The following is a 16,264-nucleotide window of genomic DNA, read 5'->3' on the forward strand; positions in this document are numbered from 1 at the left end:
AATTATCATTGACTTCAAATACTCTAGATCTTAGAGTCAAACGAACAAAAGTGGCAATACGACCGGAGGGTCGCCCTTTTCCACTTGGATGCTTCGCTGAAACTGAATAAACCAATACTGAACTATTAAAACTAAGAATACTTTTACTGCGGCTTGTGACGAAATGTTCTTGTAAACAGACAACTTCATTTTACTCAAATACAATATCTAATATTAGAATTTTATTCGCGAACGAGCCATTAATGTTCCACGATAAACATTTAACTGCATAAGCTTCAGATGTCATTTCTTTTGTGGATTATTGTTTGAGGGACATTTTACACTGTAACACGTGTGACTGCCGATTTTGCATTCAACGCAGAATGTCGGCTGTCTGCATGGTTCATCTCGCGTAGAACGATGTTCCCTTGAGGCACATCTAGAGCATACAGGTTCAGCCGTATACTGGGAAGCGAGATGACCGATTTTGTGACAGTTATAGCATCGTCTTGGCAAGAATTTAAACGGATCAGCAGGTAGATGCTCGTAGCCGATAATCACCGAAACACTCAGAAATTGTTGGAGCTCACTAAGAGTGTTAAAATTCACTTTGAAAGAACGGGATTTTCCGCACTGTTCAGTCTTCGTACTATTCGGAATTAGATATTTTAGTCCTTCACAGTTTATATCCTCAGGGACATTTCGAAGCACAGCTATGTGCAGGGGTTCTCGAACAGTAATTCTGAGATCGGGCTTAGAAAATTTCGCTTTCTCAATGATTTTCGCTGCTGCAGCTTTCGACCTGACCACTAGCTTCCATTCGTTTGCAGATTTGCGAAGTTCACTAATGTCATTTGTATTTTCACAGAAACTGTCTATGAAAGCTTTCCGGTCATTTGGGCCATTGAGCTCCTTGGCGGGATTTTTCAAGACGACAGAATAGGTAGAGTTTCTGGGCTTGGACGTTTCAGGTGCACTACGACTGCTTGTGAAAATACTGGTGGCTGGAGCAGACTGGTTGGCCAAAAAATTATCAAGCTTCCAAGAGAGTTCATTTACTTTCGCAGTAACTGTTGCATTCACCACATCTCCGATGACCTGAACCGAGCAGGGGTTAAAGATGACAAATTTTGGCATGCTCACATTTTTTTCCGCAGCTGAAACTAGAATTTTGCATATTTCAATGATATTGTACGCATATTTAGAGCAGGTAACTAGACGATTAGTAATGTTCAACTCAGTATGAAGGCTTAGCTTTGGCTTTATAAAATCTTCTTGTGTATAGAAAGCATCAAACAATTTTACTATACACTACAATTTTATTCCATCTGTTAGTGCTCTCGTTACACAATTCAGTAACGGATTCAAAATAATTTTTTAACTTTCAGCCATCGTAGTTCTAAGCGTAATTAAATCTTAAAGTAAAGTCACAAAACAATGACTTGCCCTCAAGGGGGCTTTTTTAAGTTCCCCCACTTTCCAATAAATGCCTTCTAATTATCCAAATGAAATAATTCAATCAAAATGAATACTCAATCCAATCAAGCAAGGCATCATATTTCTGCACTCTCAATATTATAATATATTCCAAAGTTAATCAGGCTTAAAATTGAACTATTGTATACCGGTCAGATGTCAATGGCGAAATATATTTAGTCACTAATTGATTCCGAAATATAATCCTTTTTTAACACAGATAGCTCTTAACAGGTCAGAGACTGAATAGCAACTGTATATATATATATATATATATATATATATATATATATATATATATATATATATATATATATATATATATATATGTATATATATATATAGGTTCCCGAAGACAATTTGAAAAGAAGAAGAGAGAGCTATATTATTTTGGATATAATTCCAAAAAACCGAAAAATAATAGGAAAAGGGGGAAAATAGTAAAATTTAAACCATTATTTTTTTTTAATTTCTTCTTTTTTTTTAGCTGGGGGCTCGAGTTGAAGCTGTCAGGGGCAGTTTGTGGGGCGGGGGGGGCTGCAATCTTTTATTGGAGGGGGAGGGCAATATTTATCTATTCCTCATAAGGAGCACATGCTATCAGTTTGTCTTCTTTTTATGCCTGTCATACTTTACTGCTTGCTGGAATAGAACCAAAACAGCTCCCATGGCTTTTTATTCTTTTTTTTGTAGGGAAACTAGCTATTTGCAATATGCTTTCAACAGGGCAACTGAAAATGTCTTTCAGCTTAATTTAGGACTTTATGGAGACTTTTTCGAGCCCTGATAATTTTTTAATGTGTAAACCTGTATGATGTCAAGAGCCTGGTGAGACTCTTAAGTGCGGTTCTTGGTAAAAATTAAGATAATACGAATAATATGTAAAAAACATAAAAACTTACGTGAATACTTGAACCAATAAATTGATTTGCCTTAACAATAATAATATATTTATAATTTTACAGCTTACAGCCAAGGATTAGAATGAAATTCGCGTTTTTTCAATAAAAGGCCAATTCCTTCTTTATGTTGGCGAAATTTGATGTTAGTCGCTTAAATAGATGTAAAAGTTTTAGCAACAGTCAAGGACGACGCCAGCAAATTTCGGCAATTTTTTTTTTCGAAATTTTGGCAAATTTCGGCAAAAAAAGAATAAGCATCGTCATTAAAATGAAAATTACTTTTGTTTTAAATAGATCTAAAGAAAAAAGAATGGACCAAATATAAAGGAAGATGACCTATATATCAAAGTAATTATTTTTATTTTTTTCCTGTGGGGGAGGGGGGCTTCACCCACCCATCCTCTCTAATCCCCTTCTGCTGGTGCCCATGAAAATATTACACTATTTTCCGTGACTATTTTTAAAGGCTGTTGTACCAGTATTCCTGAATTTGCTGATAGTTTCATAGCAGTGTGGTTAGAACGTTCCATAAGGAAGACTTGCAGTTATGATGCAGTATATTTCTTTGTTTGTTGATATATTCAGTATTCCTGAATTTGCTGTTAGTTTCATAGCAGTGTGGTTAGAACGTCCCATAAGGAAGACTTGCAGTTATGATGCAGTATATTTCTTTGTTTGTTGATATATTCAGTATTCCTGAATTTGCTGTTAGTTTCATAGCAGTGTGGTTAGAACGTCCCATAAGGAAGACTTGCAGTTATGATGCAGTATTTTTCTTTGTTTGTTGATATATTCAGAATTCCTGAATTTGCTGTTAGTTTCATAGCAGTGTGGTTAGAATTATTGGCGTTAGCAATAATCTCGTTGGTGGTAATTTCTATTGGTTTAAGGATTCATATATTCATATAAAACAGTATCCATTACCTCAAGTTTGATGTATTATGAAGTCTTTAATATTATGTTTTGTAACTTGAAATGCTAAAAGTTTAATGTTATTTATTTGCTTAAAAGTTTAATTTGCTGTTAGTTTTATAGCAGTGTGGTTAGAACGTCCCATAAGGAAGACTTGCAGTTATGGTGCAGTATTTTTCTTTATGTTTGTTGATATATTTTTAAATAAAATGGTTGATTATGGAGTATAATCATATTAGCCCTCATGTAAGTTCGATAATGTTTTACACTATCTGAAAATCTGAAGCCAAACTGTCCAATTACTGTTGAACAAGAAGTGAAAAAAGTTTCTTTAAAAAGGACTTCAAGCCATTGAACGGAGAAATAAGCGAAAATAGGATACAGAAAAAAATAATAAAACATTAAAAAATAAAACACAGTTTGGTTTGCTTTCATACTTTATCTCTTTTCTGAAAATGTTGTCTTTTGATTTGTTTTACTACCCATAAGTAAAACATCTTAAGCAGAACTGGATGTCTTGTCGCAGATAGGCGAAATATCCGTTTGATTTTTCTCCTTTTTCTTCCCACTGGTCATTGACGCATAGTTTTTCAAGATTGTCTTCTTCGATTTTCTCGATAGATAAATGCGATTTTGTTAAGAAATGATATACGTTGCCTACTTCTATTTTTTTCTTTTCTTTGGCCTCACTATTTTTGCTTTTGAAAGTACAAATTTGTCCTAATTGGCTAGTTATATTTGCCCACTGGATGCGCCTTGATTTTGAAGGCAAAACATTCTCAAATAAGTTAAAAAAGTTAGGCGTTAGTAATACTCTCGTTGGTGTTAATTTCTATTGTCTTTTTTTATTAATTTTAATTAAAATTTTATTTAAAACTATAATTATAAAATTACAGGTGTTAGCGATACTCTCGTTGGTGGTAATTTATATTGTTTTTTTTATTAATTTTAATTCAAATTAATTTTAAAATTAATCAATTAATAAAATTAATTAATTTTAAAAATAATCAAGTAAAAGAAATTATACTTCTACTGGATTAATTTTTTTAATTTATTTTTTTTTAATTTTATATAAAATAAAAAAAATTATATATTAGCTTTTATTTTATTATATAAAACTATAATTATGAGATTATAGGCGTTTGCAATACTCTCGTTGGTGGTAATTTCTATTGTTTTTTTTTATTAATTTGAATTAAAATTAGTTTTAAAATTAAAATTGATTTTAAAATTAATCAAATAAAAGTAATTATACTTTTACTTAATTAAATTTTTTAAAATTTAATTATCTTTTAATTTTATATAAAATAAAAACAAAATATTTATTAAGTTTTATTTTATTATTTAAAACTATAATTATAAAATTATTGGCGTTAGCAATACTCTCGTTGGTGGTAATTTCTATTGGTTTAAGGATTCATATATTCATATAAAGCAGCATCCATTACCTCAAGTTTGATGTATTATGAAGTCTTTAATATTATGTTTTGTAACTTGAAATGCTAAAAGTTTAATGTTATTTATATTTTGACTATTTTGATATTATCACACTATATAGGTGAGTTTTCATTTATAGCAGAAAGAGCTTGGGGACTTAGGGTTGGCAGTCCCTCTTGCATAAAGAACTATAACTGGTTGTTTGAAGTTTCAAAATCACTATTTCTTTTCGTTCAAAATCATTTTTGGACTTGAAGTTAATTATAAGACAAATGGGGAAATAGTGAGATTTTCTGAGCTTTTAGAGCTCAAATTCTGCCCTCCATCATCCCTCTCCTTTTACGTGTTTGCCTCCCTCCTCTTATCAAATGAGCGGTCAGATTATATTATAATACCACTAATTAAATGGGGAATTATAAATTCTTACTGGCTTTTTAAACAGGCTAAGAGATATTGCTAGACTGGATTATGTTTTTCTAAGTTTTAGAAACAAATCTAAAATAAGTATTCATTATAATATCTGTCGTTTTGGGTTTTATTTATGGATTTATAGCAATTTCTGTTCGTTTTAAATTTGAACTATTACATGAGTTTACTTCTACTCGATTTGTGTTTTTATATCGAAAAGTTTTTTTTTTCAAAGCTAAGGTAAACAGCTAAATTTTAAAGGTGAAACCTATTATCCTTAAAATAAGTTTCATCAGATGTTAACATTCGATTACAGCTTTTTTTTAAAATAAGTTGCTAAAACCCACTCGATTGAGAACATCCACAATCGTATTTGCCCTGTCTAAGTCTCTTTGGGGTAGTAAATAATTTCTTAGACCACACTGCATTTCCATTTACGAAAAATTAAGCAAGAAAAACGTGTTTTAATTTTTATAAAGCAGTGAATACAATAAAATAAACACTTAATTAAACAAAAATGCTCCGAATATTTCGGCCCCACGTCCGGGAGCTTTTCTCAACGGAAAAAAAAGAAAAGAAAAAAATGAAACAAAAAATGTTCTTTTTAAAAATCTTAACTTACATCAAAACAAACAAAAAAAACACACACACAAAAAAAACAACAAAAGAAAAAATATAAATAAATAGGAAACAAAACTCACATATTAATAAACACTTCCATTCACTGGCATATAAACAAAATTGAATGTCTATATTGATTCAAACACGCTTCCTCACAGTATATAAATGGAAATATATTAAATAAACAGTTCCATTCACTGGCATATAAACAAAATGACATTCGATTTTGTTTTGATGACAGTTAATGGTAGTGTTTTATTTAATATATTTCCATTTATATACTATTAGGAGGAGTGTTTGAATCAATATAGACATTCGATTTTTTTTATATGACAGTGAATGTAAGTGTTTATTTAATATATTTCAATTTATATACTATGAGGAAGAGCGATAGATTATGTTTATACATTATTTTGTTTGTTTTTTACAGTTTAAGTTATTTATAATTAAAAAATTTTAAATTGAATAAAATATGTTTAGTATCGATTTTTTAAATAATTACGTAATATGTTTGTTTTATTAAATATAATTTTCTTGTTTTATTTAATATATTTCAAATTATATAATATTATTAGGAGTGGTTGATTAAGTATATACGTTAGATTTTGTTTATATTACAGTGAATGGAAGTGTTTATTTAATATGTGAGTTTTGTTTCCTATTTATTTATATTTTTTTCTTTTTTTTGTGTGTGTGTGTTTTCTTTGGTTATTTTGATGTAAGTTAAGGTTTTTAAAAAGAACATTTTTTGTTTCATTTTTTTCTTTTTTTTCCGTTGAAAAAGGCTCCCGGACGTGGGGCCGAAATATTCGGAATATTTTTGTTTAATTAAGTGTTTGTTTTATTGTCTTCACTGCTTTATAAAAATTAAAACCCGTTTTTCTTGCTTAATTTTTCGGCTTTGGGGTAGTAGCTCCAACTTAATTTTTGAGCAGTTGCAATAACCTTTAATCCATGGGGAAGTACCTGGGTCAGTATTTGCTCAAAATATATCTTGAACGATTTTTAAAAATTAAGCAAGAAAAACTGGGTTTTAATTTTGATAAAGCAGTTAAAAATTACAACAATTTAAACACTTGATTAAACAAACACACTCCGAATATTTCGGCCCCACATCCGGGAACCTTTCTCACCGGAAAAAAAAATATTTCTTAAATTACATCGAAAAACAACATACTATACACACAAAGAGAAAGAAATAAACAAAAGAAAAGAAATATAAATAAATAGGAATCCAAACTTGCATATTAAATAACACTTCCATGCACTGGCGTATAAACAAAATCGAATGTCTATTATGATACACTCGTCTATCAGACGAGTTTCCGTTGAGAAAGGTTTTTGAAGTTTTTTGTTGAGAAGTTTTTGCCGTTGAGAAAGGTTCCCGGATGTGGGGCCGAAATATTCGGAGTGTGTTTGCTTAATTAAGTGTTTAAATTGTTGTAATTTTTCGCTGCTTTATCAAAATTAAAACCAGGTTTTTCTTGCTTAACTTTTTGTAAATGGAAAAGCAGTGTGGTCTAAAAAATTATGAAAGATTTTAAACAAAAGAATTTTGTATAGTTCGAGGAAGCACCGGCGATTTCCAATAATAAACGTTTCATACAATGGGCTATATATATATATATATATATATATATATATATATATATATATATATATATATATATATATATATATATATATATATATATATATATATATATTTTTTATTTATATTATGTTAGTTTTAGATTTTAGTTTTTTTTGTTTTTTTTACGCTGAAGACGTCTTGTTTTATACAGGCAAAAAATTCGTTTCATTTTTGTTCTCGTCGCTTTCCTTTACTGGCCATAGAACCTGTTTATCTTTTTCAGATTCTTTTCTTTTTTATGAAGAATTTTTTAAAGCCGATGTCAAGACCTTGACCAATGTCAAGTTTAAGTTAATGCCCAGCCATCAGCATATTTCAATTATGATGCGTTGTATTCATTTTTGAAACTATCCCATTTCTGCCTTAGTATATAGGAAAAGAGAGACTAATTTTCCATAGCACCGTTCTAGAAGGTGGGGCTTAACTTCATTGGTGTATGTATTTTCCTAAACCAATCATATTGTTCCTTAATCGTATGTCAAAAAAAGAAAAACACACCAAAAAGTAGCACTATGCAGTAATTTCCGTTAAATTAAGTAAATTTTGAAAAAAAGTAAATATACAGAAAATTTTCAATTTTTAAACCTTTATTAAATGCTCTTTCGTCAGTTTAGCACTCCATACGAAAAATTTCAAAAATGAATATTTCTTTTGCCTGTACAAAAGTCAGTTTCACAAAGAGAAGTGGCAACGCTGTTTCATATGCCTTATAAATCCCTAAAATAATTGTTTTAAGGTCATAATTGCTTCAGAAGAATCTCTTGGTTTACGGCAAAACGGTCAGTCTTTAATACCACGTTACAATTTTGGTAATCAATATAGATAATTTTCTTAAAAGGACAGAAACTTTGGGAAACATCTACTAAAACTACAATATCGTCCAGTTGTTTCATACGAAAAAAGAAAGTGCAAAAAATTAATCAAGACTGATATGTGAACATCGTTTAACCTGAACTTACAAAATGTCCGACAAGATCTGCTCAGCGGTATGTCACTCTCTTTTTGACTTTTTCCAGTCCCTTGCAAAGATAACTCTGGGTTCACAGAGCAGGTTTTTTGTCCAACGCAAAACGCCTCACACACAGCAAATGCCGTAAAAATGTAGAACTGGTCATATCAAATCAGTTTATTGTTTATGTTAAAACACGAAAGCCAAAACTAAAAACGCGAGATTGGATAGGGAGTGGTTTAGATTTTTGTAATCAGGTCAGTTTATATATCTCAAACCAGTTTATATATCTCAAGTCATGACGCCTGAACTAGCGGCAAAAAATGGAAGCAATCTCAAGGGAGGCAAAATTGACCGTGTTGATGCAAAAACGCCATTGTATGAACTTAGTAGAGGTCTGTATCCATGATTTTTTTTCGGGGGGTGTTTTACACAAGAATTTTTTTTCTGGGGGGGGGGGTATACAAAAAAACAACTAAAAAACGCATAAAAATGTGTTTATATCCATTTTCGTTGCTTTTTCATGAGTCAGACAAACATTTCGGGGAGGGGGGAGGTCAAACGATTTCCTGAAGTTTTTAATTACAAAATAAAGAAAAAATGTTGAAATTTAAAGTTTTATTAAAGTCATAAGCGTAATAATTTGAATTCAGTGCAAAAACTAATAACTAGGAGCACTTTCCACTAGCAACAGCACTTTCCACAAGCTGGCCTGCTAGTCCAAGTTTAGCCAATATGTCACTTTCCATGTCTAGCCAATTTTGTCTTCTTGCGAATCACGGTCTGGCAGCTTTCCGCTAGTAGCGACAATCAATGGAAATATAAGCCGGTATCACTTTCAGGCTTGTAAAAAACGTCCTCTATGCTCTATTAAGTCCTAAGAGATTACTGAACTCTTGCTCAGTACTGTTAGTCAATTGTCATTCTATTAGCTCCCATCTAAAGAATTATTTAATATTTGTTATAAGTTTTATCCGGCTCTCAAGGCTAATGACTAAATGATAGTTTTGCTTGTTTTGGTGATTGAAAACGTACTAAATTGCTCTTCAGGTATCCTAATTTAACTTGTTCTTTTAATTGGTTTAATTTGTATCATAATATCTTCACCTGATTTATGTTCGGATTCAAGGCTTAATTGCGGACTGGTGTACTAGTTTATTATGGACGCTCGTGCTAGAAAATGCACTGTTTCATTTGTCTTCTCATTCTTTTTCTGGCAAATTTTGCGACCCAATCATTTACCTGATTATGTGCCGCTACCAGTTACATGTGCTAGACTGATACTCAATGTATATGTGCGAATGGGAGGGGGGAGGGGTCATTCAAAGTGACCGAATTGGTTTTAATTACAAAATCAGGTTTTGAGAGATAAGGCTACGAGAATAGGTTTAAATCTGATGTTAAGAAGATCAAGTCTCTTAAAATAGGAATATTGAGTATGAATATTGATGTTCAGTTATGACAAAATTGATCAAGTGGCTGGCTCTACTTGCCTAGGTAGTATTATTTAGTGAAGTCGGTGGATGCAGTGAAGATGTATAGATAAGGCTTAGGACTTTTTTCGTAGTTGAAAAAAGTTCGGATGAATGGGAAGACAAGTCTTCGAACTAAGATTAAGATATTGCAAGTCACGGCAATGGCAGCGGCTAACTATGGCTTTGAAGCATGGGCAATTCGAATGGTTGAGGGATAATATACTAGATATATCCCAAAGTAATTTTCTAAGGACAGTTTTGGGCACATGTTTCCCTGATCGTATATTCAAACAATAATTAAGAAGTATGTGGTTCAATCCCAGTTTCTACGACTGTAACGAGAAAAGGTTAAGATGGGTTGGTCAATTTTAACGGATGAAGGATTCCCAGGAATTGCACTTTTTGGGTATCCATTTGGGACCAAATGGAAAATTAGATCCTCCCTAATGGAAAGGGTCTGTTAGATGGAAAGGGGCTGTTAGAAAAGAATTTGAAGAAGACCGAAACTTTGAAGAGATCAAAACGGGGAGAGGAGTATAACTGTGTTGGCTACTGCTAGCCTGATGCTTAAATGAATTATTACCATTAGCCATACTGAAAATTTTTTGCTCGTGGGCAAGTTATCAAGTTTTTACGGATATGGAGAGGAAGGGCTTGAGGGAGACGATTGGACAAAGTTTGTGCCAGTAAAATGTTACCCCTTTCCTGGATAATTCAACATTATGTACGATTTGTGCATTTTTGATACAGAGGCAGTGTGTCAAGAGGGAGGCTCTGAATAGATTGGAATGGAGGAGCATGAGTAGCTTTGTTGGCCACAGGCAGCTTGGTGCTGGACTGAGTTGTTAGTAGTAGTAATACTATTAAATTATCGTCAGTTACTGGTTATTTTTTTTTCGATTTTCAAGCAGTACTATTTATTTCAAAACTTTTAGAATTCCCAGTATTTTGTATGTTACAACAGTAAATATTTCTTAAATTCTGGTGCGTTTTAAGTCAAACTATCTTTATTTTAAATCACAATTATATTCGTAGGTGCAGGTAACTGGTTTATTAGCTTAAACAGACTATGAGCAAAATTGCAAGTTATAAGGACCGCTTATTACTTCTTCCTCCAAACCATTGCCACTAGCGAATAATTGATTCCCTTTCAGCATCTCTTAGCTTTTGACCAAATTGGGCATCAGTTTATGCTGAGCATTCCAATTAACGTGATAATGTGACGGAATGTCTTCTTTTCTACATCGTTAGATGGGTGTTTTTGGATGATTAATTAAAAAAACTTTTTCCACAAAATAAGTTTTTCAAAGAACAGTAAAGAACTCCATTAAACCGAAAATGACCAAAATAAAATCAAATAATCTACCAAGCGTGAAACTACCACAAGTCAGTATCGATAAATAAATGACCCCCAAAACGAACAGTAATTACAATAAATAACCGAGTCAAACTCAAAATGAGCGGAAATTAACATAAGTTGGGAACAATTGTATTTTATTAAAGTAAACTTTCTTTTTTCTTTGACATTTCCGTTAGAAATAAATTTATTGCCAACAATCTAGCTACAGGTATGTACGTCAATAACCTTCTGAACAAAGTAAGCCGGTGATTTTCTATAGGTTTTAAGAGTTGATTCGAAGTTTTTCTGTTACACCTTTCTACTGACCACTGATTTCTAAGACAGGAGTTGCAAACATTTCAACCTACTTCTCCACGATACCATAGGCTCTAAAAAATTAGTTTATACATGTACACAATTGGATAATTCTATAAAAAGTTTCAAAGTAAAAACTATACAAAATCGTTCGTCACAATTCCTGGTAGGGAACCCCTGTTCTAATACTCACTGAAGTCAAATGGGAAGCCCCCCCCCCCGAGATTTTTACCCCCTCTGAATTTGACAAATACCGTTTTGGTATTTTCATTGAAAAATGTTTTTTTTTAGATTTTCCTTGAAAGATAACTAAAACAACAAATGTTCCCCGCGCCCCTAGGTTTTGAAAACATATTTTGTCCGCCCCTAATTACTTTGAATTGACGCCACTGCTTAAGGTAACCTATTGCAATGGATTATTTGCCATTAACTCTTCAATATGATATATTTAGACAGGTACTTTATCCTGTCATCACAAGGCTTTTTCGAATTAGAATTTTTTCTAAGCGTGAACCCTAAAATAAAATCACTAAATCAATCCATTTTTTGTTAGTAATTTGTATTTCTTGTGTGCTGTTTTTCCTTTTCAGTGATTATTTTCTGGATCCTTAGCGATTTTATTTTTTGATTTGAGTTTTGGCAGATTTGAAGTCCAAAAAAGCCTGAAAAAAGAAGATGAAATGACGCTAACCACCATTTTCTCCCATCAAACTGAATCATTAATGTTTATACATATTAAAGAAAAAATGATATATTAGGCCTTGAATTGCCCATACCAGTCAAACCATCCTAAGAAGGGAAAGTACATTCATGGTAGTCCGTATACCTCTCTTCATAGAAGAAGAGGAGGAAATTCTATTCAATGCGATTGTTCTTCACTTACTACTACTACAGCTGACAATCCACTGCACCAATCTATTGGAACCATTGTGATTAGAAATATTATGAATATTCCAATCACAGGTCTGCAAAATATGCCATATGATAAGAGACTGGAGCACCCAAAACTACCAACACTGGTCTTCAGACATTGCAGATGTGATATGATGCTGACCTACAAATATAATAGTCAACCAAACAACTCTATATCCGCTACCTTCCAATCTATTCAAAGATTGGAAATCTTTTCACGCTCCGCTGAATTCCCATCTATTCAAAGCTCCCCTCTTTACATCCTCCCAAGAAGTTATAATTTCCATTAAACCCTTTCCTACAACCTCTTTCCACCTCATTCGAGAACGAGCTGCATTTCGTTTGACCCTAGACGGATGGCTGAAAAGGACAATCTTTGAGAAGGTTTAAAAGTATAATTTAAATGGTTGGCCTGCCACTAAATCTGCTTTAGGTTGGCTAATTACGATTGAAAAGAAAGAGACAATGAAATAGCATTAACTGGGACGAATTTCCAAATTTCAGGACATACAGCTCAGTTGCCTACATTTGATTGACCTCAAAAGTTCTTTAAGACTGAGAATAAGCGGGTTTAGACACCCAGTGTGGTTTTTTAGAAGAAGAGGAACACGGCAGAAGACCAAACGAAATGCTACACAGCTGAAACCAATTAATGGCTGGCAATCCATAGCTGCAAGTGACCTTAAGCACCTAATCACATCCAACATTCAAACTGGCTTAACACATTATCTTGATACATAATATGATCTTTATTTGATACTATGCATAACAGCCAAAGATAAGGACTTCACAAGGAACAACACATTCAAAGCTCCATCTTTAGAGTTTATCATCCACTTCAGAATTTTGCAGAAGAAAGTGATTAACAAAATTTTTAAATATTCTAGCTTTTCCGGAAAATCATAGCAATACCATTAACTCTGGTACATGGAATCAAGCAATCTAGAGCTGTCAGCACAAACGGTATTAAAGGTGAAAGAACAAATAAAACGAAGCAATAAAAAGAATCACAGTAATACAATCTTAAGAGGCCCAGGCTTCCAGTTCCTCCAAATCTTCATCCTTCTCTTGAATGCGGGACTCTTAAAGGTAAAAAGAAAATGTTAAATAGGTAAATATTAAAAAAGGTAAAAAGAAAAGATTAAACCAGAAGTAATATAATTGTAATACAATAACTGCGATAAAAAGAATATAACAAGCCAATCGGAGAGGAATATTGCTAAAATGAAGTTTATAAACTTATAAGGGATTACAAGCATATTCTAATAAGGGATTAATACAATTAGTATTAAGAGTACGTCCCTTACAATGTCACAATTCTCCTGCTGACGAAGATGTACACTACGTAGTCTTATGCGGGGCTCCCACGGCGTCAATAAAGTTAATAAAGTTTGTCCCACTCACACAAGGATTTCATCTTTTGTTTTTACAGCAATAATTAAAATAGTCAGACATGGAGCTGAGAAAACCATCTGTTAAAGCTTTTTTTTTCTTTTAATAATAGATGAAAATATTGTTTTGTTTCTTTTACCAAGCAAAATATTTAAATAAAGTATACACGATTATATTTGTAGACACTAATTTGTATGTTGATTATTTGAAACTTTCCACACGTCTTCTGCTATTGGTTGAACTTTACAGGCTTTCTTGAAAAATTTAAACTAAGTTTAACATCTTTCCGGTTGCAATAAATTCAACAAAGTTAACAAAGTCAACATAGTTATGTGAGGAAAACGGTTTATTAACTTTGAAGATAGCTTTATTAACTTTATTGACGCCGTGGGGGCTCCGCATTAGACTTAGAATCGTTGTCTTTTACGCAAAGGTCTTAGGATATTTCAAAAGGACTCAATTATGTTCACATAAAGATTTTGCCAGACAGTCTCATAATTACCTTACTGAAAAAGACGAAAACTACGTAGTCTTAGACCTAGTCTTTTACGCAAAAGACGTAGTCTTAGGGTATTTAAAAAAGACTCAAATCAAGTTCACATAAAGATTTTGAAAAAAAAAACTGTAAAGAAGAGAGAAACGAGGATAATAACTGCCATTGAAAAAAAAGGAAGAGGACGATATAAATATTTCGGTCAGGACCTCCGCTTGATTTTCCTCACTGCAGGATAATAAAAAATACCGATAAAAATCCAAAGGAGGATATAAAAACCAAACATTAAAACAAACTTTTTTTTAATCTTAGTGTTTATTTTAAGGTTTGGTTTTTATATCATCCTTTGGGTTTTTGACGGTATCTTTTATTATTATTCTGCACTGAAGACGGTCAAGCGGAGGTCTTGACCGAAATATTACGTCGTCCTCCGCGATTTTTCGCTGGCTGTTATTATCCTCATTTTCTCTCTTTACGTTTTGTCATGACTATCCAGTGTGGTCTCAGAAATTATTTATGCAAATTTAGATAACAAAGTTTAAATATGACGGGGGGAGGCTTCCGGATTTTAGAAATGCCTAGGTGGGGCATGGCCCAAAATCGGTTGGGGTTTTTTATCGGTATTTTTTTTTATTATTCTGCACTGAAGACGGTCAAGCGGAGGTCTTGACCGAAATATTTCATCGTCCTCTTCAATTTTTCGCTGGCTGTTATTATCCTCGTTTCTCTACGTTTTGTCAAGACTAGCCAGTGTGGTCTCAGAAATTATTTATAAAAATTTAAATAACAAATTTTAAATATCACGGGGAGAGGCTTCCGGATTTTAGCTATGCCTAGGTGAGACATGGCCCAAAATCGGTTGGGATTTTTTATCGGTATTTTTTTTTTATTATTCTGCACTGAAGACGGTCAAGCGGAGGTCTTGACCGAAATATTTCATCGTCCTCTTCAATTTTTCGCTTGCTGTTATTATCCTCGTTTCTCTCTTTACGTTTTGTCATGACTAGCCAGCGTGATCTCAGAAATTATTTATAAAAATTTAAATAATAAAGTTTAATATCACGGGGGGAGGCTTCCGGGTTTTAAAAATGCCTAGGTGGGACATTGCCCAAAATCGGTTGGGATTTTTTATCGGTATTTTTTTTTATTATTCTGCACTGAAGACGGTCAAGCGGGGGTCTTGACCGAAATATTTCATCATCCTCTTCGATTTTTCGCTGGCTGTTATTATCCTCGTTTCTCTCTTTACGTTTTGTCATGATTAACTAGTGCGGTCTCAGAAATTATTTATAAAAATTCGACTGACAATCTCACAATTCCCTTACTGACAAAGACGCAAACTACGTAGTCTTAGGCGTAGAGACGTAGTCTTTACGCACAGACGCAGTCTTAAGGTATTTTCAAAAGGAATCAATTTAAGTTCATATAAAGATTTTGCCAGACAATGACACAATTCTCTTACTGACAAAGACGCAAGCTGTCAACGTTCGGGTCATGTCGGTACCACGGTTGACTTGACTGTACTCAAGTGAACTATAGTCTAATAATGTAGTTAGACATCCGTACGCACTCTAAGACATTAAGATAGAAAATTGCACTAGCAAAACGTTTTCGGATATTTACATTTTTGTTTAAGAAGTGTCTCAGCCTAAAAATCTTAAAAAAAAAAAAAAAAAAAAAAAACACGCATGGACAGGTACTACTATCATCACTAATGTCTAGAAATAAAATACAATTATTCTTAGAAACTACAACAAAAACAATTAATTGACCAACCCCTGCCTCTGCATAGATAGCATAAAGCTGCTTGTGTATAAAAAAAAATTGTTCAGTGCTGGGTTAACGACAAAATCAATTGATCCCCGAAATCCCTATTGGAATTAGCAGAAACTAATCCCTATTTCTGGCATCCTAGAGCAACTATTATTGATTTCATGTCCCCTCAAACTGGTCAAAAGAATCATTCCCAAAAGCTACCCACAAAAAAAAAACAAAAAACACTAAACGCGATTGGTCCTTTT

At 32.8% G+C, this 16,264-nt stretch overlaps 3 protein-coding genes across 3 annotated transcripts in view; 1 reads left to right on the top strand and 2 right to left on the bottom strand.

The window, feature by feature from the left end:
- Nucleotides 1-1,116, bottom strand: part of LOC148947417 (uncharacterized) — a 71,403-nt gene extending 70,287 nt beyond the window's left edge. Inside the window, exon 1 of the mRNA XM_089095879.1 lies at nt 1,039-1,116. Coding sequence (XP_088952005.1) covers nt 1,039-1,116 — 78 coding nt within the window. The remainder of the gene's footprint in view (nt 1-1,038) is intronic.
- Nucleotides 1-16,264, top strand: part of LOC148947418 (mitochondrial import inner membrane translocase subunit Tim21) — a 523,198-nt gene that overhangs the window by 40,814 nt on the left and 466,120 nt on the right. The gene's annotated exons all lie outside the window — the stretch shown is intronic.
- The window catches only part of shrb (charged multivesicular body protein shrub), a 52,682-nt gene continuing 49,501 nt past the window's right edge, over nt 13,084-16,264 (bottom strand). Inside the window, exon 6 of the mRNA XM_089095240.1 lies at nt 13,084-13,440. Within this exon, the coding sequence (XP_088951366.1) occupies nt 13,382-13,440 (59 nt within the window). The 3' untranslated portion in view covers nt 13,084-13,381. The remainder of the gene's footprint in view (nt 13,441-16,264) is intronic.

The sequence above is a fragment of the Artemia sp. Qi Xiang Cuo genome, chromosome 10 (assembly GCF_049724085.1).
Source record: "Artemia sp. Qi Xiang Cuo chromosome 10, ASM4972408v1, whole genome shotgun sequence".
Lineage (NCBI taxonomy): Eukaryota > Metazoa > Arthropoda > Branchiopoda > Anostraca > Artemiidae > Artemia > Artemia sp. Qi Xiang Cuo.